The sequence below is a fragment of the Tauraco erythrolophus genome, chromosome 11 (genome assembly GCF_009769465.1).
Source record: "Tauraco erythrolophus isolate bTauEry1 chromosome 11, bTauEry1.pri, whole genome shotgun sequence".
Taxonomy (NCBI): Eukaryota; Metazoa; Chordata; class Aves; order Musophagiformes; family Musophagidae; genus Tauraco; species Tauraco erythrolophus.
This window is the reverse complement of record NC_141475.1, coordinates 624,684-640,338: the sequence shown is the minus strand read 5'-3', so window position 1 is coordinate 640,338 and position 15,655 is coordinate 624,684. Positions and strand designations below refer to the sequence as shown.

The following is a 15,655-nucleotide window of genomic DNA, read 5'->3' as shown; positions in this document are numbered from 1 at the left end:
GCTTCAGAGCGGTCCTGTGCCAGCCCAGGATGCTGGTGGCAGCCCCGGGGGGGAGCGGGCTCTTCTCCTGGTCCCTGCCCTCTCTCCTGCCTGCTCTGGCATATCCCTGTCCCACAGCCCCTGAACCACCTTCCTTGCCTCCGCAGCTTCATCCATCGCCACGACGAGGCCTTTTCGACAGAGCCCTTGAAGAACACGGGACGGGGGCCGCCGCTGGGCTTCTATCACGTCCAAAATGTGGGTACCCCTCCCCTGCCCATGCCCCCTCGTCTCTGCAGCTGCCGAGGTCTCCAGGGGGCCGTTGGCTGGATTTTCTCCCCAGGGGAGCAGCTTCCTCCTGGCTTTTCCAGCCCATCACAGCCACCCAGCTAAGCCAGTCTTAGATAAGGTGGATGTTGGGGGGGAAAGACCAAAAGCTGCTGCCCTCCACCTGAAAAGGCTGGGATTTCATGGTGGGAGAGCATCCCTGGGCCACAGGGAAGAGAATGGGTGAACGACGCTGGGGATCGGACAAAGTCGCTCCCTCCCACCTCCCCGGTGCTGCTGCTGGCTGCATCCCTTTCCCAGTTAAACTGCACCGTTGGCTGCTCTTTCTCTTCCAGATCGCCGTGGAGGTGACCAAGTCCTTCATCGAGTACATCAAGAGCCAGCCGATTGTGTTCGAAGTCTTTGGTCACTACCAGCAGCACCCGTTCCCACCCCTCTGCAAGGACGTCCTGAGGTGAGTGCACCCTCAGCACAGTGGCCGCGGGGGCACCTGCTGTGGCCAGCTTCCTGGAAACCCAGGGAAAGGGAGGGGCGAGTGGCGGGAGGGGGTGGCCCTGGGGCGCAGGTGGGGCCAGCCGGGGTCGGGGGTCCCTGTGGGTGCTTTAACCCAGCCGGTTCTCCCTGCAGCCCGCTGAGGCCGTCCCGGCGCCACTTCCCCCGGGTGATGCCGCTCTCCAAGCCAGGTAGGGGATGTGGCCTCCTGCTCCTCTGCCCACCCGTGATCCCAGTGCTGCCTGCAGGGTTCCCTTCCCCAGGGGAACCACTTAGGACCCCAGGGGCATCACTAAATGTACCAGAGCACCCCAAAGCCTTTGGCACCCATTCCTGCAGCACCCAGCTGATGCGCAGCCCCACACTCGCCTCCTGCGGAGCAGCGTGGAGGAGGCTGCCCGCCCTGGATGGCTCAGATGGCCACCCAGCCCCACCATCCCGTGGGGGCTACGGGGTCCCTGCTGCGCTCTGGCCACTGAAACCCGAGTTGTTGGGGTCTGGCTGAGCACCATGCCTTGCTGCGCGGGGCAGCCTCCCTCCAGCTGTCCCCCGTCGGTCCCCAGAGCAGCGCCGCGCGGTTTGGGACATGTCGGTGTCGGCGCTGCGGGCTCAGGGTGTGCATCTCAGGGATGGGTGAGGCCAGTCGCATCTTGACACCCTCCGTGCTGGGCATGGGAGAGGGCACGCTGGTGGTCAACGTAGTCCCCAGGATGGGGCTGTCCCCTTCGATGTGCTTTCCTCCTGCCTTGCTGCCACCTCGGTGTCTCCCCATGGTCCCACCTGCTCTCATGCGCCTCACTCCGAGCGTTAGTGCCAAGCTCACCCTCTGAAACATGGTGGGATGACTCATATAACTGGAGTGCTACCATGGATGGCTACAAGCTCTTCAGGAGGGATAGGAGAGGTAGAAGGGGTGGTGGGGTTGCCCTATATGTAAGGGAAGGTCTAAACTGTTTAGAGTTAAATGTTGGGGATGACCTAGTAGAATGTCTGTGGGTGAAAATCAAAGGGGGGCCTATGAAGGTGGATATTGTAGTGGGAATCTGCTACAGGCCACCCTATCAGGACAGTGAGACTGATGAGCTTTTCTTTAAACAACTGGGGGAAGTCTCGCGCTCACTAGCCCTTGTCCTTATGGGTGACTTTAACCTACCTGATGTTTGTTGGAAGTATAACATGGCAGTCAGGAAACAGTCTAGGTGGTTTCTGCAGAGTGTGGAGGACAACTTCCTATCACAACTGGTCAGTGAACCGACTAGAGAAGGTGCTCCCCTAGACCTGCTGTTTGTGAACAGAGAAGGTCTTGTGGGAGATGTGAAGGTTGGAGGACGCCTGGGGCATAGTGACCACGAGATAATAGAATTCTCAATTCTAGGGGAAGTTAGGAGAGGGAACACTAAAACGGCCAAGCTGGACTTTGGGAGAGCTGACTTTGGGCTGTTTAGAAGTCTGGTTAACAAAGTCCAATGGGAGACAGCTCTCAAGGGTAAGGGGGCGCAGGAGGGATGGTTACTATTCAAAAAGGAAATTCTGGAGGCACAGGAGCGAGCTGTCCCTGTGTGCCGGAAGTCGAGCCGCCGGGGTAGAAAACCAGCTTGGATGACAAAGGAGATTTGGGAACATCTCAAAAGAAAAAGGGATGTCTATAAGTCTTGGAAGAATGGGCAGGCATCCAGGAATCAATACAGGGAGGAAGTTAGGACATGTAGGGAGATAAGCAGGGGGGCAAAAGCCCAATTGGAACTTAGACTAGCCTGCTCCGTAAGGGACAACAAAAAGTCTTTCTATAAATACATTAATAACAAAAGGAGGGCTAAAGATCACCTCCAGCCCCTGCTGGACTCAGGGGGTGCGTTAGTCACTAGGGATGAGGACAAGGCTGAGGTCCTTAATGCCTTCTTTGCCTCAGTCTTTAATAATAAGCTCAGCAGTTCCCAGGTGAGCTGGCCTTCGGTGTCTGAGTGCAGGGAGGGAGAGCAAATCGAAGCTCCTGTGATCCAAGAGGAACGGGTCAAGGAACTGCTCCTTCGGCTGGATGCCCACAAGTCTATGGGGCCTGATGGTATCCACCCGAGAGCCCTGAGAGAGCTGGCGGATGTCATTGCTAAACCCCTGTCCATTATCTTTGGGCAGCCTTGGCTCACTGGGGAAGTTCCGCTGGACTGGAGGCTGGCGGATGTTACCCCCATTTACAAAAAAGGGCGGAAGGAGGATCTGGGGAACTACAGGCCTGTCAGTCTGACCTCGGTGACGGGCAAAGTCATGGAACAGGTTATCCTGAGTGCTATTAATGAGCACATACAGGTTAACCGGGTGATCAGGCCCAGTCAACATGGGTTTATGAAAGGCAGGTCTTGCCAATCAAACCTGATCACCTTCTATGACAGGGTGACCCGCCTGGTTGACGAGGGAAGGGCTGTGGATGTAGTTTTCCTAGACCTCAGTAAAGCCTTTGATACAGTTTCTCATAGTGTTCTGGTGGAGAAACTGGTAACTGCTGGCCTGGATAGGCACACCCTCCTTTGGGTTAAAAACTGGCTGGATGGCCGGGCCCAAAGAGTGGTGGTAAATGGGGCTAAATCCGGCTGGAGGCCGGTCACCAGTGGGGTTCCCCAGGGCTCAGTGCTGGGTCCAGTTCTGTTTAACATCTTTATCAATGACCTGGATGAGGGGATTGAATGTACCCTCAGTAAATTCGCGGACGACACCAAGCTGGGAGGCTGTGTCGATCTGCTCGAGGGTAGGGAGGCCCTTCAGAGGGATTTGAACAGCCTGGATCGTTGGGCCGAGGCCAATGGCATGAGCTTTAATAAGGCCAAGTGCAGAGTCCTTCACTTGGGGTATAAAAACCCCAAGCATCGCTATAGGCTCGGGGAGGAGTGGCTGGAGAGCTGCCTGGCGGAGAAGGACCTGGGGGTGTTGGTTGACTACCGGCTTGATATGAGCCAGCAGTGTGCCCAGGTGGCCAAAAAGGCCAATGGGATACTGGCATGTATCAAGAACAGTGTGACCAGCAGGAACAGGGAAGTGATCCTGCCCCTGTACTCGGCACTGGTGAGGCTGCACCTGGAATACTGTGCCCAGTTTTGGGCCCCTCGCTTTAAGAGAGATATTGAGCTCCTGGAGCGGGTCCAGAGAAGGGTGACTAAACTGGTCAAGGGGCTGGAAAATAAAACTTATGGGGAGCGGCTGAGGGAGTTGGGGCTGTTTAGCCTGGAGAAGAGGAGGCTGAGGGGAGACCTGATTACGGCCTATAAATACTTGAGAAAAGATGGTGGGGAGTTAGGGGAAGGGCTCTTTACATTAGTGATGGGAGATAGAACAAGAGGAAATGGGCATAAGCTTAGTCAGGGGAGATTCAGGTTGGATGTTAGGAAGTATTTCTTCTCTGAAAGGGTTGTCAGCCACTGGAATAGGCTGCCCAGGGAGGTGGTTGAGTCCCCATCCCTGGATGTGTTTAAGAATAGGGTGGATGAGCTACTTGAGGATATGGTTTGATGGGGATTAGGGATGGTTGGACTCGATGATCTCTAAGGTCTTTTCCAACCTAGAAATCTATGAATCTATGAATCTATGAATCTAAACCATCTTTCCAACCCGCTGCAGTGCCTGCAACAAAGCTGAGCACCATGACTCGGCCCAGCGCCGGCCCGTGCCAGTGCAAGTACGACCTGATGGTCTTCTTTGAGATCTGTGAGCTGGAGGCCAACGGCGAGTAAGTCTTGCTGGAAAGGGGAGTGGGAAGGAGAGGGAGGCAGCGCAATGATTCACCTGGTGCTTGGCACTGCCGGGCAGGCTGGCAGGGCTCCGTGTCACACCACAATCCTCTCTTCCAGCTACATCCCTGCTGTTGTGGACCACCGCGGAGGCATGCCGTGCCATGGGACCTTCCTCCTCCACCAGGTACTCCTTCCTCGAGATGCTGTCCTGGCTCTGGCTCCTGCCGGGAGCTGTCTTAACCACTGGCCCTTCTCTCTGGCCTCGCGGGTCTCAGGGCATCCAGAGGAGAATCACTGTCACCCTGGTGCACGAAACAGGCAGCCTCATCCGCTGGAAGGAAGTGCGGGAGCTGGTTGTGGGTAAGCCGAGCCAGGTTGGGTGGGCTGTGAGCACCCCCCCAGCCCGCTGAGCTCCCGAGCAGCCTCTTGGCTCTTTCTCGCCCGTGTTCCCACAAGGGAAGCCTCATCTCCCCTCCCGCCCTGCAGTGGCAAAGTGACAGCTGCCCGGCAGGTGACACCGGGATGCCCCGCGGGCAGAATGCCTCGGTCCCAGCCACCATGCCCGGGTGGGGGGCTGCTGGGGGCTGTGCAGGCTGCCCCTGCCCCTTGCAGGGACCCCACGGGGCCACCGCCTGTCACCTGAGTGGTGTCCCTGTGCTGCGCTTGCAGGTCGGATCCGGAACACCCCAGAAGCAGACGAGTCTCTCATTGACCCCAACATCCTGTCCCTGAACATCCTCTCCTCTGGCTACATCCACCCCTCCCAGGACGACCGGTGCGTGGTGCTGCTTCTCTTGCTCTTCCTCTGCTGTGGTGAGGGCTGGGGGGGGACGTGGGGATCCCCCCCTCTCTCCTGAGGGGCTCTCGGCACCTCCGCGGGGTCTTCCTAACAAGTTGCTGCCTCGGGATGGGGCTTTTCTGGAGCTGCAGAGGGTCTTTGGGTTCAAGGCTGCCAGCCCCCTTCCTCCTCCTCCTCCTCCTTTTTCTCCTCCTCCTCCTCCTCCCGCCCGCTCCCCCCCACTGAGGCCTCTCTGCGCCAGGCTTTGGCACTACAGGGAATTTGGGTGGGGGGTCCTGCTCCCTGGTGGCAGGTGTAACCTCCTGGCGCAGAGAGCCCGTCGGTGCTGGTGCCGGGAGGACGTGCCAACCCTGCAGCTGGAGGGGAACGGTCGTGAAGGGCTCTTTGTCCCTTGTCCCAGCAAACTCCCTGGAAAGGCCACTCGGTGCTGGTGGCCAGTCCCTGTCTGTGCGGGGATGATGCAGGAAAGCCATCCTTGGCATGACTTTGGGGATGCGTGCCCCTTCACGCCCGTCCCAGGGGGCTGTGTCCCTGCCGGGGGTTTTGGCAGGGGTGTGGAAGCAACGAGGCCAGAGAGTTTTAATCTCCGAGATCTCCTTGGCTGGGTCCTGCTGGAGTCGGAGGGGAGCGGTGGGCGCGGAGGGCGGAGCTCTCCTCTGCACCAGGGATGCTGGCGAGTCTTGCGGGGCTGGCGGTGGCCCCTGGCTGGAACACGTGCGTGCAGGCAGCCGCGCCAAGATGGGGACAGTGGTTGGCAGCACCGGGAGAAGCAAGACCGCTCCTGGGCTGCGCGTGTGGCAGTTGCTGGCATAGGAGCATCCCGGCGGGGCGCGGGGACTGCTTCTCCCCTTGTTTTCTTCGGGGTCACTGCTGCCCCAGGGTGCCCCTTCCCAAGGCAGGGTGTTTTCGGAGGGAGATGACTGGGCTCTGGATGGGACGTGCCACCCTGCAGCACTCCCGGGGCAGCTGCTGGGCGCGGTGGAGCAGCAGGCACGCGGTAGCTGGGCAGCAGAGCTGAATCACGAGGTCGAGTATGTGTGCGAGTGTCGGACCAGGAGACTTTGGCACAGCCACGGGGACAGCAGAGCAAGGCCAGGTGGGGACGGTTGAGCAAGAAGGGCTTGGCCTGGCTGAGCTGAAGTGGTTTCTGCTGGGCTTCTGGGAGCTGGGCAGCTGTGGCACCCGCGGGCTCCTGGGGCTGCACTGGTTTGTGACACCTTCTGGTCTGGTCGGTTGGTCCGGGGTGCAGCCAGATGGGATCTTCAGCATCTCTAGCATAGCCTGGCAGGTGGGACACAGCTGCTGCTCCTGCCTTGCCCCTCTGGGTCCTGTAGGGCAAAGGACACAGCTCCGGCTGGGGGATGCTCAGGGCGTGGAGAGAAGTGGGAGACGAGGGGCTCAGGTTTTGCAAGAGCCCACCTCACCCGTGCACGCAGAGGGTCCGTGCCCCAGGGCCAGCCCTGAACTGGGGCCACGGGCTGGTGCGCACACTGTGCCCGTCCCACATCCATCCTGTTGAGCCTGCCCAGGGCTGGGCAGGGAGAGGAGAGGCAGGCGGCTTCCCGCAGGATGCCAAGGGGTGCTCCATGCTTCCATCCTGCATGCAGGCGCGCGCGCTTTGGCCCCGGCAGCCTGCCGGGACGGGCAGAGGGAGGGCAGCGGGCAGAGCCAGGGCCCGCTTCACCTTCCTGCCCGGCTGCTTGCGCTCCCTGCTTCGCTGCCTTATGCCACGCAGCTTCCATCGCCCAGAGCAGCCCTGGCTGCCCCCCGCAGCCTCCCCAGTCCCCTGGAGCCGCTCAGGAGGAGACCGGGGGAGCGGTACAGCTCCCTCTCCAGCACCCATCCATCCCTGCATCCAGCGCCCAGGGAGGAGGCGCGGGGGGCATGCCCAGGGTCCCCCCTCGCTTCTCTCCGCTGCTCTGCCCATCCGAGCCCACACTAACCATGTGATTGTTTTGTGTTTTCGCAGGCAGTTTCTTGATTCGGATATGCCTAGGTATTATTTGTTTCCATTGGCTTTTTTTCCACACTCCCCCACCCCTTCCTCTCTCCCTTTTTTCTTTCTCCCCCGTCGCCTCGGCGTGCTCGCTCCCGCCGGAGGCAGCACTTGGCCATCCAGCCCCCCATCCCTCCACACGCCCCGTCCCTCCTCGCTCCCGCCCTGCCACCTCTCGCTCACTCGGCCCCTTCTGCTGTCCGTTCGGGCTGTGCTCTCGCTGGCTGCCGCTCCCCCTCGCACGCCTGCGTCCTCATCGCCTGATTTGGGTTTTCTTCTTGCTTTCCGACTCCGCTGCTCTCCCATCTCTCCGGCATCCAGCACCGAGTGTGCCATCTCCCTGTTGCCTCCCGTCCCAGCCCCAGCCTGGCCCTCACCTGGGCACCTGGTGACTATGGCAGTGCCGGCAGGTGGTGCGGCAGCAGGCACAGCGGCTGCCCACCCCGCACACAGCAGTTGTGCGGGCGTAGGTGTGGCATGTGGGCGGTGCACGTCTGTATGCAGGCGCGATGGTGGGGGCACGTGCCCGTACGTGGTACAGGCTGTTATAGTCTTGCGTAACAGGGGGAGCAGCTGTTTTGGGATGAGGGGATTCAACTGGGACCGTAGGGTGAGCCTGGCATGCAGTGCGTGGGCAAGAGCCACCAGACCCAGCTGCTGCCACCAGCCTCTGGAGCATGGCTGGGGAGGGGGCATCCGCCACCGTGCCCCATGGTGGAAGAAGAGGAGGTTGCATCTGGGAGACAGAGGATGGGGTCTCACGAGTCCTGATGGGCTCCGTATCTTTGTGCCTGGGAGGTCATCCTCCCTACAGCAGCAAGAAGCTGGTTGTGCTCGGAGATGCCTGCTGGCAGAGCCGTCCCTCCAGCAGCACCCTGGAGCCGTCCCTCCAGCAGCACCCTGTCCCCCCCCAGGGTGCAGAGGGACAGATCCAGCAAGGATCCAGCCCTCTATCGCAGGAGCACGTGGGCTCACACTGGCGTTGCCCATGGGCTCTCGGCACAGTGATGCTCTCCCTGCCGGCCAGGGGACGGGCCAAGAAATCATCTCCCCTGTGTGGGTGGTAGTGGGATGGCTGGTGCCCCCCGCCACGACAGACACCTTCCTGGGGGGGCTGCCCCGGGATGGCAGCGAGGGCAGAGCGAAGGGGACAGGGAGCACGCGTGTGCTCGCTTCCCAGCTGCCAGACCGTGAGGAAGGTGGGAGGCAGAGGGTTTTCACCGAAGCGGGTGAACCTCCGTCTGCCCTCGCTGGGCTCTTTCCGGGCTCCGCTTTGGGATGCGGCTAGGCCAGAGCTCCTTCAGCCAGTGGTGCCCATATGGGTGAACCCCTGGAGAGGGGCTCCCCTTCCTCACGCCAGCCCCGGATGGACGATGCTTTCTGACCTGTCATTTTTCTGTGTGTGTACGTGTGTGTGTTTGTCCTTGGGTCGCCTTCCACTTATAGCATGTCGTTCGGAAATGACACTAGGTATTTCGCGCGCACCCACTCGGTCTGGTCCTTCCTGCTTTTCTCTCTTTCTCCTTTGCCTCCTCCCTTTGCTTTTTTGCTCTTTCCCCCCTCCCCTGAGGCTCCTCTTCTCCTCCTCCTCCCTGGGAGCACTCTCTTCTCAAGCGACCCGTGTCTGCAAAGCGATCTTTCGCCTTGGCTCTGTCTCGGGGCGGGGGTTTCAATGTGTTTTATACACCTGCAAGCGTCGCTCTCCCTCTTCTCTCGATGCGGGGGCAGTCGCAGCCAAGAGCCTCTCCCCGCTCCCTCTGGCCATCCCAGCTCTCATTAAAAGAGCCGCTCGGCCCCCGGGGTGCTGCTTCGGGATGTGCGGAAGCATTCTCATTGAGACGTCGCTGAGCCATGGCTTCCTGAGGATGCTCAGGCAGGAGCCAGGGCTGCGGCGGCTCTGGGTGACTTTGGCGAGCGGGTGTCTCTGAACCCCAAGGCTGGCCCGGGAGGGAGCCCAGGAGCGGGGCCGGGGGTGAAATGGGGATCCCCCGTGCTCTCGAACTGGAGCCATCTCCCGCTTCCCCCCACCCTCAATTGCTTGACTGGAAGAGGGTGGTTGCTGCTCTTTCTCTGGATGGCTGCGCCATCCTCTGCGGGACCCTGTAGGTGCCGGGTGAGTGGGGCTGGGTGTCCCCCGCTCCTTCTCCCAGCCTGGGAGTCATGGAAGACACAGCTAGGGAACTGGGGATGGATGGGGCTGGCGATTAGGGCAGAGCAAGAGCTGGGGGACACAGCCTGACGGGGGCCAGCCACCAAATCATGGTCCCTGGCTCCCACCGGGGCTCAGGGCTGGCAGACGGGGGCAGCCCTGGGGAAGGGGACCTGGCTGGCGGGGGGGCTGCTCTCCCAGGGGTGGGCTGGCAGCAACCCCCCAGTGCTGAGCATCCTGCCTCCTTTCCCTTCTGGCTGTTGTCACCCAAACGGCAACAGCCACTCCTGGCAGGGGGCCAGGAGGCGTTGCATGCCCTGGGCTGGACGGTGAGGACCTGGCCCCGGGTGCACTGGGGGTGGCAGCCCCCACTCCCAGTACAGGGGTGGGGCATGCACCCTCCTTTGCCTTCCCAGCCTGCCCTGCCTTGCCTGCACGCCAGCTGACCCCCGCTCCTCCTGTGTTCCTTTCTCCTCAAGACCCTGGTCTGGTGGCCATTTCGAGGGCACTGCATCCCCCCTCCACCGTGCCTTGTCCCCCTTTGCCTTGAGCCTGCGTCCTCTAGAGTGGCTGTCCCCATCCGTCCCCTCTGCGTGTGCATGTCCGTGTGTCCCTGCAGGCCTGCCGCAGCGCTGTGGGGAGGGACGATGGCATCTCCTGGCTCACTCGCCTGGGGTTCTGGGGGAGGTCGTTTCACCGGCTCTGCTCTCTTTTTTGGCAGGACTTTCTACCAGTTTGAGACGGCATGGGATAGCTCCATGCACAACTCGCTGCTGCTCAACCGTGTCACCCCGTACCGGGAGAAAATCTACATCACCCTTTCCGCCTACATCGAGGCAAGGACCTTAACCGGGGCCATTGTAACGCCCACAAAGTCTGGTGTGTGCCCTGCTGTCGGGGTGCAGCCAGCGTGAACCCCTCCTGAGCTGGCACCGGTGCTAACGGGGTGCAGGATTCAGCTCGAGGGCCCTGTGGGACCCCGGGAGTGGAAGCTGCTGGGCACCTGGGGTGGGAGAAAGCTGCTGGCTGCCACGCCGCAGCCCCCTTGATGCCTCCCCCCTGCCCTGCTGCAGATGGAGAACTGCACTCAGCCCGCCGTCATCACCAAAGACTTCTGCATGGTTTTCTACTCCCGGGACGCCAAGCTTCCTGCCTCCCGCTCCATCCGCAACCTTTTCGGCAGCGGCAGCCTGCGGGCTTCTGAGAGGTACCGGGATGCTTCTTCTGTCTTTCTCTGGAGCTCTCCTGGGGCATCCCAGCAGCCTGGGGCACGGGGACGGGGCGGAGGTGGTAACGCCTCGTCTCCCTTTGCTTGCAGCAACCGAGTGACAGGAGTCTACGAGCTCAGCCTCTGCCGCGTGGCCGACGCCGGCAGCCCAGGTGGGTGCCATGCTTCTGCCTGGGTGTGCCCTGGGAGGCGGGGAGGCACGGCACAGTGGTCAGGGTCGGGGCTATGCATCTGTCCCCCTCAGCTGTGCGTCTGTCCCGCAGGCATGCAGAGACGGCGACGGCGCGTGCTGGACACCTCCGTAGCCTACGTGCGCGGAGAGGAGAACCTGGCGGGCTGGCGGCCCCGCAGCGACAGCCTCATCCTTGACCATCAGTGGGAGCTGGAGAAGCTCAGCCTCCTGCAAGAAGTAAGAGGCTGGGCTAGAACAGGCCGAGCTCAGCCCCTCGCGCTACTGGTGCCAGTGGGATTCCCCGCTCCGGGTGTCCGGGAAGGGGCAGGAGCTGGGCTGTGCCGCCGGTGCACCCCGGCACATCACTGCTAGCCGGGTGCCTCAGAGCTACCGTGCAGAAGGGGTGGAGGGGGCCTGCGAAGCTCGATGCCCAAAAGGATGCCAGCAGGGGAAAGGGGCCACCCCTGAGCCTGGCTGCCTGTGCCCAGGTGGAGAAGACAAGGCACTACCTGCTCCTGCGCGAGAAGCTGGAGACCACCCAGCGCCTGGGCCTGGAGACCCTGTCCCCCTGCTCCAGCGAGGACTCCGAGTCCCGAAGCACCTCCTGCGTCTCCTCCCCGCTCTCTGCCGATGGGGCACCCGAGGGCCGCACCTCTCCCCCCGAGACCCCCAGCGAGAGGCAGAAGGAGCTGGCCGTGAAGGTACCGTCCCACAGCATCCCCAGGTTGCGGGGATGAAGCCCAGAAGGGGCTCCCATGGGCTGGCAGGGAGTCGTGGTGGGAGAAAGCCCAAGAGGAGCAGGAGGAGGGTGGAGGAAGGTGCCTCCTGCCCCACCGTCCTCTTCTCTCCGCAGTGCTTGCGCCTGCTCACGCACACCTTCAACAGGGAGTACAGCCACAGCCACGTCTGCATTAGTGCCAGCGAGAGCAAGGTACCACCGCTGCCCTGGGCTCCGCCGGGCTGGCGGGAGCGGGGAGGGACGCGTGGCCGGGCAGGGGCCAGGTGGGCACCATAGCGCAAGTGGTCCCTGATCCAGGCTCCTTCCCTCCCTCTGCTCGCCCGGGTGTTCCCGGAGCCAGTGGCTCTTGGGACGGTGCTGGGAGAGGAGCCCGCTGGCCGGAGGTCATGCCTCTCCCTGTGTGAGCAGGTCGTTTGCCTGTGCCCGGCTTTGGGCGGAAACTCGAGTCCACACCTCTGCTCCCCACAGCTGTCCGAAATGTCTGTGACCTTGATGAGAGACCCCTCCATGCCAGCTCTTGGAGTCACCACTCTCACCCCCTCCTCGACCTGCCCGTCGCTGGTGGAAGGACGTTACAACGCCATGGACATCAGGTAAGGAGGTGGCTGGGAGGTTCAGGTGATCCTGTGGCATCTCCTGAGCAGAGCAGCTGTACCACTGGGACATGCTCCTGGTTGCTGGGTGTTCCCCAGTCATCACTCTGCCTACACCCCTGGCCTCTCCTCCCTGCCAGACCTCCCCAGCTCTCCTCCAGGGCGGAGAGCCCTGACCTGGAGCCTGCAGCAGAAGGCGAGCAGAAGAAGTCCCCAGCCCGCCGGCCTGAGGAGGAGAAGGAGCCCCAGCGTTTGCTGGTGCCTGACATCCAGGAGATCCGGGTCAGGTAGGAGAGGCTGGGGCAGGCAGCGAGGGGAGTGCCGTGGGGCTGGGGGATGCAGTGCCCTAGCATTGCCACCTCCTCACGGGCCGTGTCCCCCCCTGACCTTGGTCCCTTCTGCAGCCCCATCGTCTCCAAAAAGGGCTACTTGCACTTCCTGGAGCCTCACACCAATGGGTGGGTGAAGCGCTTCGTAGTGGTCCGGCGCCCGTATGTCTACATCTATAACTCGGACAAGGACGCAGTCGAGAGGGCCATACTCAACCTCTCCAAGGCCCAAGTCGAGTACAGCGAGGACCAGCAGGCCATGCTCAAGGTAGGGCACCAGGAGCCAGCCAGCCCCTCTCCATGTACCCTTCAGGCAAGGGACTCAGCCCTGGCTCTCCCCCAGCAGACCCCGAACACGTTCGCGGTGTGCACAGAGCACCGAGGCATCCTGCTGCAGGCAAGCAGTGACAAGGACATGCATGACTGGCTCTATGCCTTCAACCCCCTCCTGGCTGGGTCCATAAGGTACTGGGGGCAGCTGGGGGAGGCGGGATGCAGGGGTGTTGGTCTGGGGTTCCCAGGCAGCCGAGTATGCTCCCTGTCCTCCCACCTGGGCAGACATGGGGAGCACCTGCTGCACAGAGCTGTGCCTGGATGGGCTCTCAGCCGGCAAAACTTGGACCGTATCAATCTGTATTTTAGCTCCTCCCCACTTACATGCTTCGGTCTAGGGCCAGATCCTGGCTGGTACGGAGGCATTGTTCTGAGTTGAAAGCAACACCATGCCTGGCAGCAGGGACACGAGCCCTTTGCTGTTCTTGAGAGCATCTCACAAAGTTCTTGAGACCATCCCACGAAGTTCTCGAGAGCACCTCAAAGAATCATAGAATCACAGAATGGTTTGGGTTGGAAGGGACCTCAAAGATCATCCAGTTCCAACCCTCCTGCCACGGGCAGGGACACCCTCCACTACACGCTCATGAAGTTCTTGAGACCATCTCAAGTGGCAGGATTAGGGGAACAGGAGTAAATGCACAGAGATTTGTGTGCTCTGGCTAAAGACACATTAATCCCATGTCCCTCCAGCTCTGGCTGGATTCAAGCACCAGCCTGGAGCCAGGACACTGAACCCGGGGGGCCACACCTCTTCTTGTCCACGTCTCTGACACCTTTTTGTCCCTTGTTTTCCCAATCAGATCCAAGCTGTCCAGAAGGAGAACAGCCCAGATGAGAATCTAACCTGAACAGCACCCTCCACCTCATCTGTCTGCCAACAGGGTCAAGATAGCTGATTCTGTCTCAAGACTCCCCATGTTAACGTCCAATCTCTCACACCATCTGCTGCCCCAGCTGTCTGCTCCATGGAAGGATCCGGCTCGATCCACACCTTCACGGGGGAAACTCACTTCCGTTCGTAGCTGTGAAAGCCTGGACCCGCCTGGGCAGGATTTCTTGTGCGCGTGCCATCTTCTGCCCGTCCCCCCATGGGTGACCTTCATGTCACACCATCTATAATGCTCCAGAAAGGTCCCTGTCAGAGGCGAGGGAGCCAGGAGGGCGGTTTTGGCTGAAAGCTGGTCTTTAATCTACAGAGGTGGGAGAGCAGGAGGAATTGCCTCCACATGAAGGGAAAGTGGTAGTTTAGATATGGGGATTTCCTAGTTTGTTGCTGTTCCTGCAAGAGATGGCAGGGTAAGATCAGGTGTTGGTAGTTCAAGGTGATATTTATAAAGTATTTATTTCTATATTCATCACAAAAAAAACCTAAGTTGGGTCCTGGCCCCTGGACAACGCCTGCCCCGGGCAGGGGAGAGCCTTGGCGGTGGGCCGGGGTCCGGGAGATGCCTTCCCTGGGGCATCCCTGGCACGTCCCTGGCAGCAGCAGCACTCTCGCCCTCGCTCCCTGCCCTTCCCCAACTCTCTGCTTTGCCCCCCTGCAGCTTAAACTACTTCTCCCCTGAGTGATGGCTGGCTGGACAGCCCACCATGTCTTCCCAAAGGAGGCAATTCCTACCTGCCCTGTCTACCTCTGGAAGGGAGGAGCCTGCTGTCTCAGCTGGCTGGGGCACCCACACCCACGCAGACGGGTCACCCCACTTCGGAGCTTGGTCCTGCTGGAAGGAAAAAGAGGGCTCTGGGGACAGCTCTGCTCGTCACCTCGTGCCGGGCTGTCCTTCCCAGCCAAAAGCAAGCAGGCCACCTCCGCTGTCCCAGCCTGGGAGCCCCGAGAGGCTTGTCCAAAGGGATTCCCCTCCTCTTAGGGCAGGACGCCGAGGGTCCCATCCCTGTGGGGAGCGTGGATGTTCAAAAACCGGATAGGAAAGTTCCCCAGGAATGACCATCTCAATCCACAGGATCCTCATCGCCCTTTCCCAAAAGGGCTGTCACATCCCTCCTCCTCCCGGCAGGACAACAGGCTTGAACTGGGTCGGAGGGGCAGGGAGAGGCCAGCGGGGGGTGTTGGGGTGGGGAGGGGGCTTTTTACTCTCTTAGCTGGCGCTGTCTTACTCCTCCCCCGTTGCAGAAGCGAGCACCCACCTCCTTCCCTGCCTCTGCTGGCGCGTTAATCCAGGGGGCTTCCTGTGGCGGAGGTGGCTTCGCCAAAAAGCCCTTCTCCTCCCGCCATTACCGCTTCCCACCTCCCCCAGCAGCAGCTCTCCCTCTTCTCCTCCCATCTCTCACCCATGGGGGGATGCTTTCATTCGGGGGGGCTTCCTGAGCGGCCGGCGGCATCGGGCACAGCTCCGGGCAGGAAGGCGAGCATCTTCCTCCATGCATCTCCCGGGCACCCCCCCAGCTTCGCTGTCGTGCCTTCCATGGCTGCCCTTCCTTCCCTGGCACCGCACGGCTGCGCCTTGGCTCTGCTGCACCTCCCCGCGCTGTCTGTGGTGTGTGCGTGTGTGGGTGTGTGTGGGGGTGTGTATGTGTGTGTCTTCTCGTGAACGCTCGTGTGGTGGAGGGCACGGGCGGGCAGGGACGTGGCAGGTGGGCAGAGGCTTGCAGGGACTTCCTTGCCTGACCAGTACAAGCTCCCCATCGAACTGGGTTTTTTCCCCGCTGTGGTCCATTTTAGACATCCGGAGGCCGATTTGTGCCCTTTAAGCAGGGAGCAGTGCCCACCCGGGGGCACAGACGGGCAAAGCTGCGGCCAGGGTGAAGCAGGGGCCCGGGCTGCGGCGTCTCAGGTCCCCTGCTCCGGGCAAGGACTGGTTGGTACCATCCCAAATTTCAA

The 15,655-nt window shown here is 61.3% G+C and overlaps 1 protein-coding gene across 19 annotated transcripts in view; it reads left to right on the top strand.

Annotated features, from left to right (window-relative positions):
- The window catches only part of KIF1A (kinesin family member 1A), a 36,628-nt gene extending 22,966 nt beyond the window's left edge, over positions 1-13,662 (top strand). For 7 of the 19 annotated variants that reach the window (XM_086618300.1, XM_086618287.1, XM_086618293.1 and 4 more), the window contains 18 exons: positions 147-237; positions 603-721; positions 895-950; positions 4,366-4,474; positions 4,596-4,662; positions 4,754-4,838; positions 5,148-5,253; positions 10,144-10,258; positions 10,496-10,629; positions 10,741-10,802; positions 10,914-11,059; positions 11,311-11,523; positions 11,676-11,753; positions 12,030-12,154; positions 12,295-12,441; positions 12,559-12,751; positions 12,830-12,948; positions 13,620-13,662. In XM_086618300.1, the coding sequence (XP_086474426.1) occupies positions 147-237; positions 603-721; positions 895-950; positions 4,366-4,474; positions 4,596-4,662; positions 4,754-4,838; positions 5,148-5,253; positions 10,144-10,258; positions 10,496-10,629; positions 10,741-10,802; positions 10,914-11,059; positions 11,311-11,523; positions 11,676-11,753; positions 12,030-12,154; positions 12,295-12,441; positions 12,559-12,751; positions 12,830-12,948; positions 13,620-13,662 (2,008 nt within the window). Of the gene's footprint in view, positions 1-146; positions 238-602; positions 722-894; positions 951-4,365; positions 4,475-4,595; positions 4,663-4,753; positions 4,858-5,070; positions 5,254-7,246; positions 7,274-8,719; positions 8,744-10,143; positions 10,259-10,495; positions 10,630-10,740; positions 10,803-10,913; positions 11,060-11,310; positions 11,524-11,675; positions 11,754-12,029; positions 12,155-12,294; positions 12,442-12,558; positions 12,752-12,829; positions 12,949-13,619 lie in introns of all 19 variants that reach the window. The other 12 variants (XM_086618298.1, XM_086618286.1, XM_086618284.1 and 9 more) reach the window with 5 other exon arrangements.
- The last annotated feature ends 1,993 nt before the right edge of the window (positions 13,663-15,655 follow it).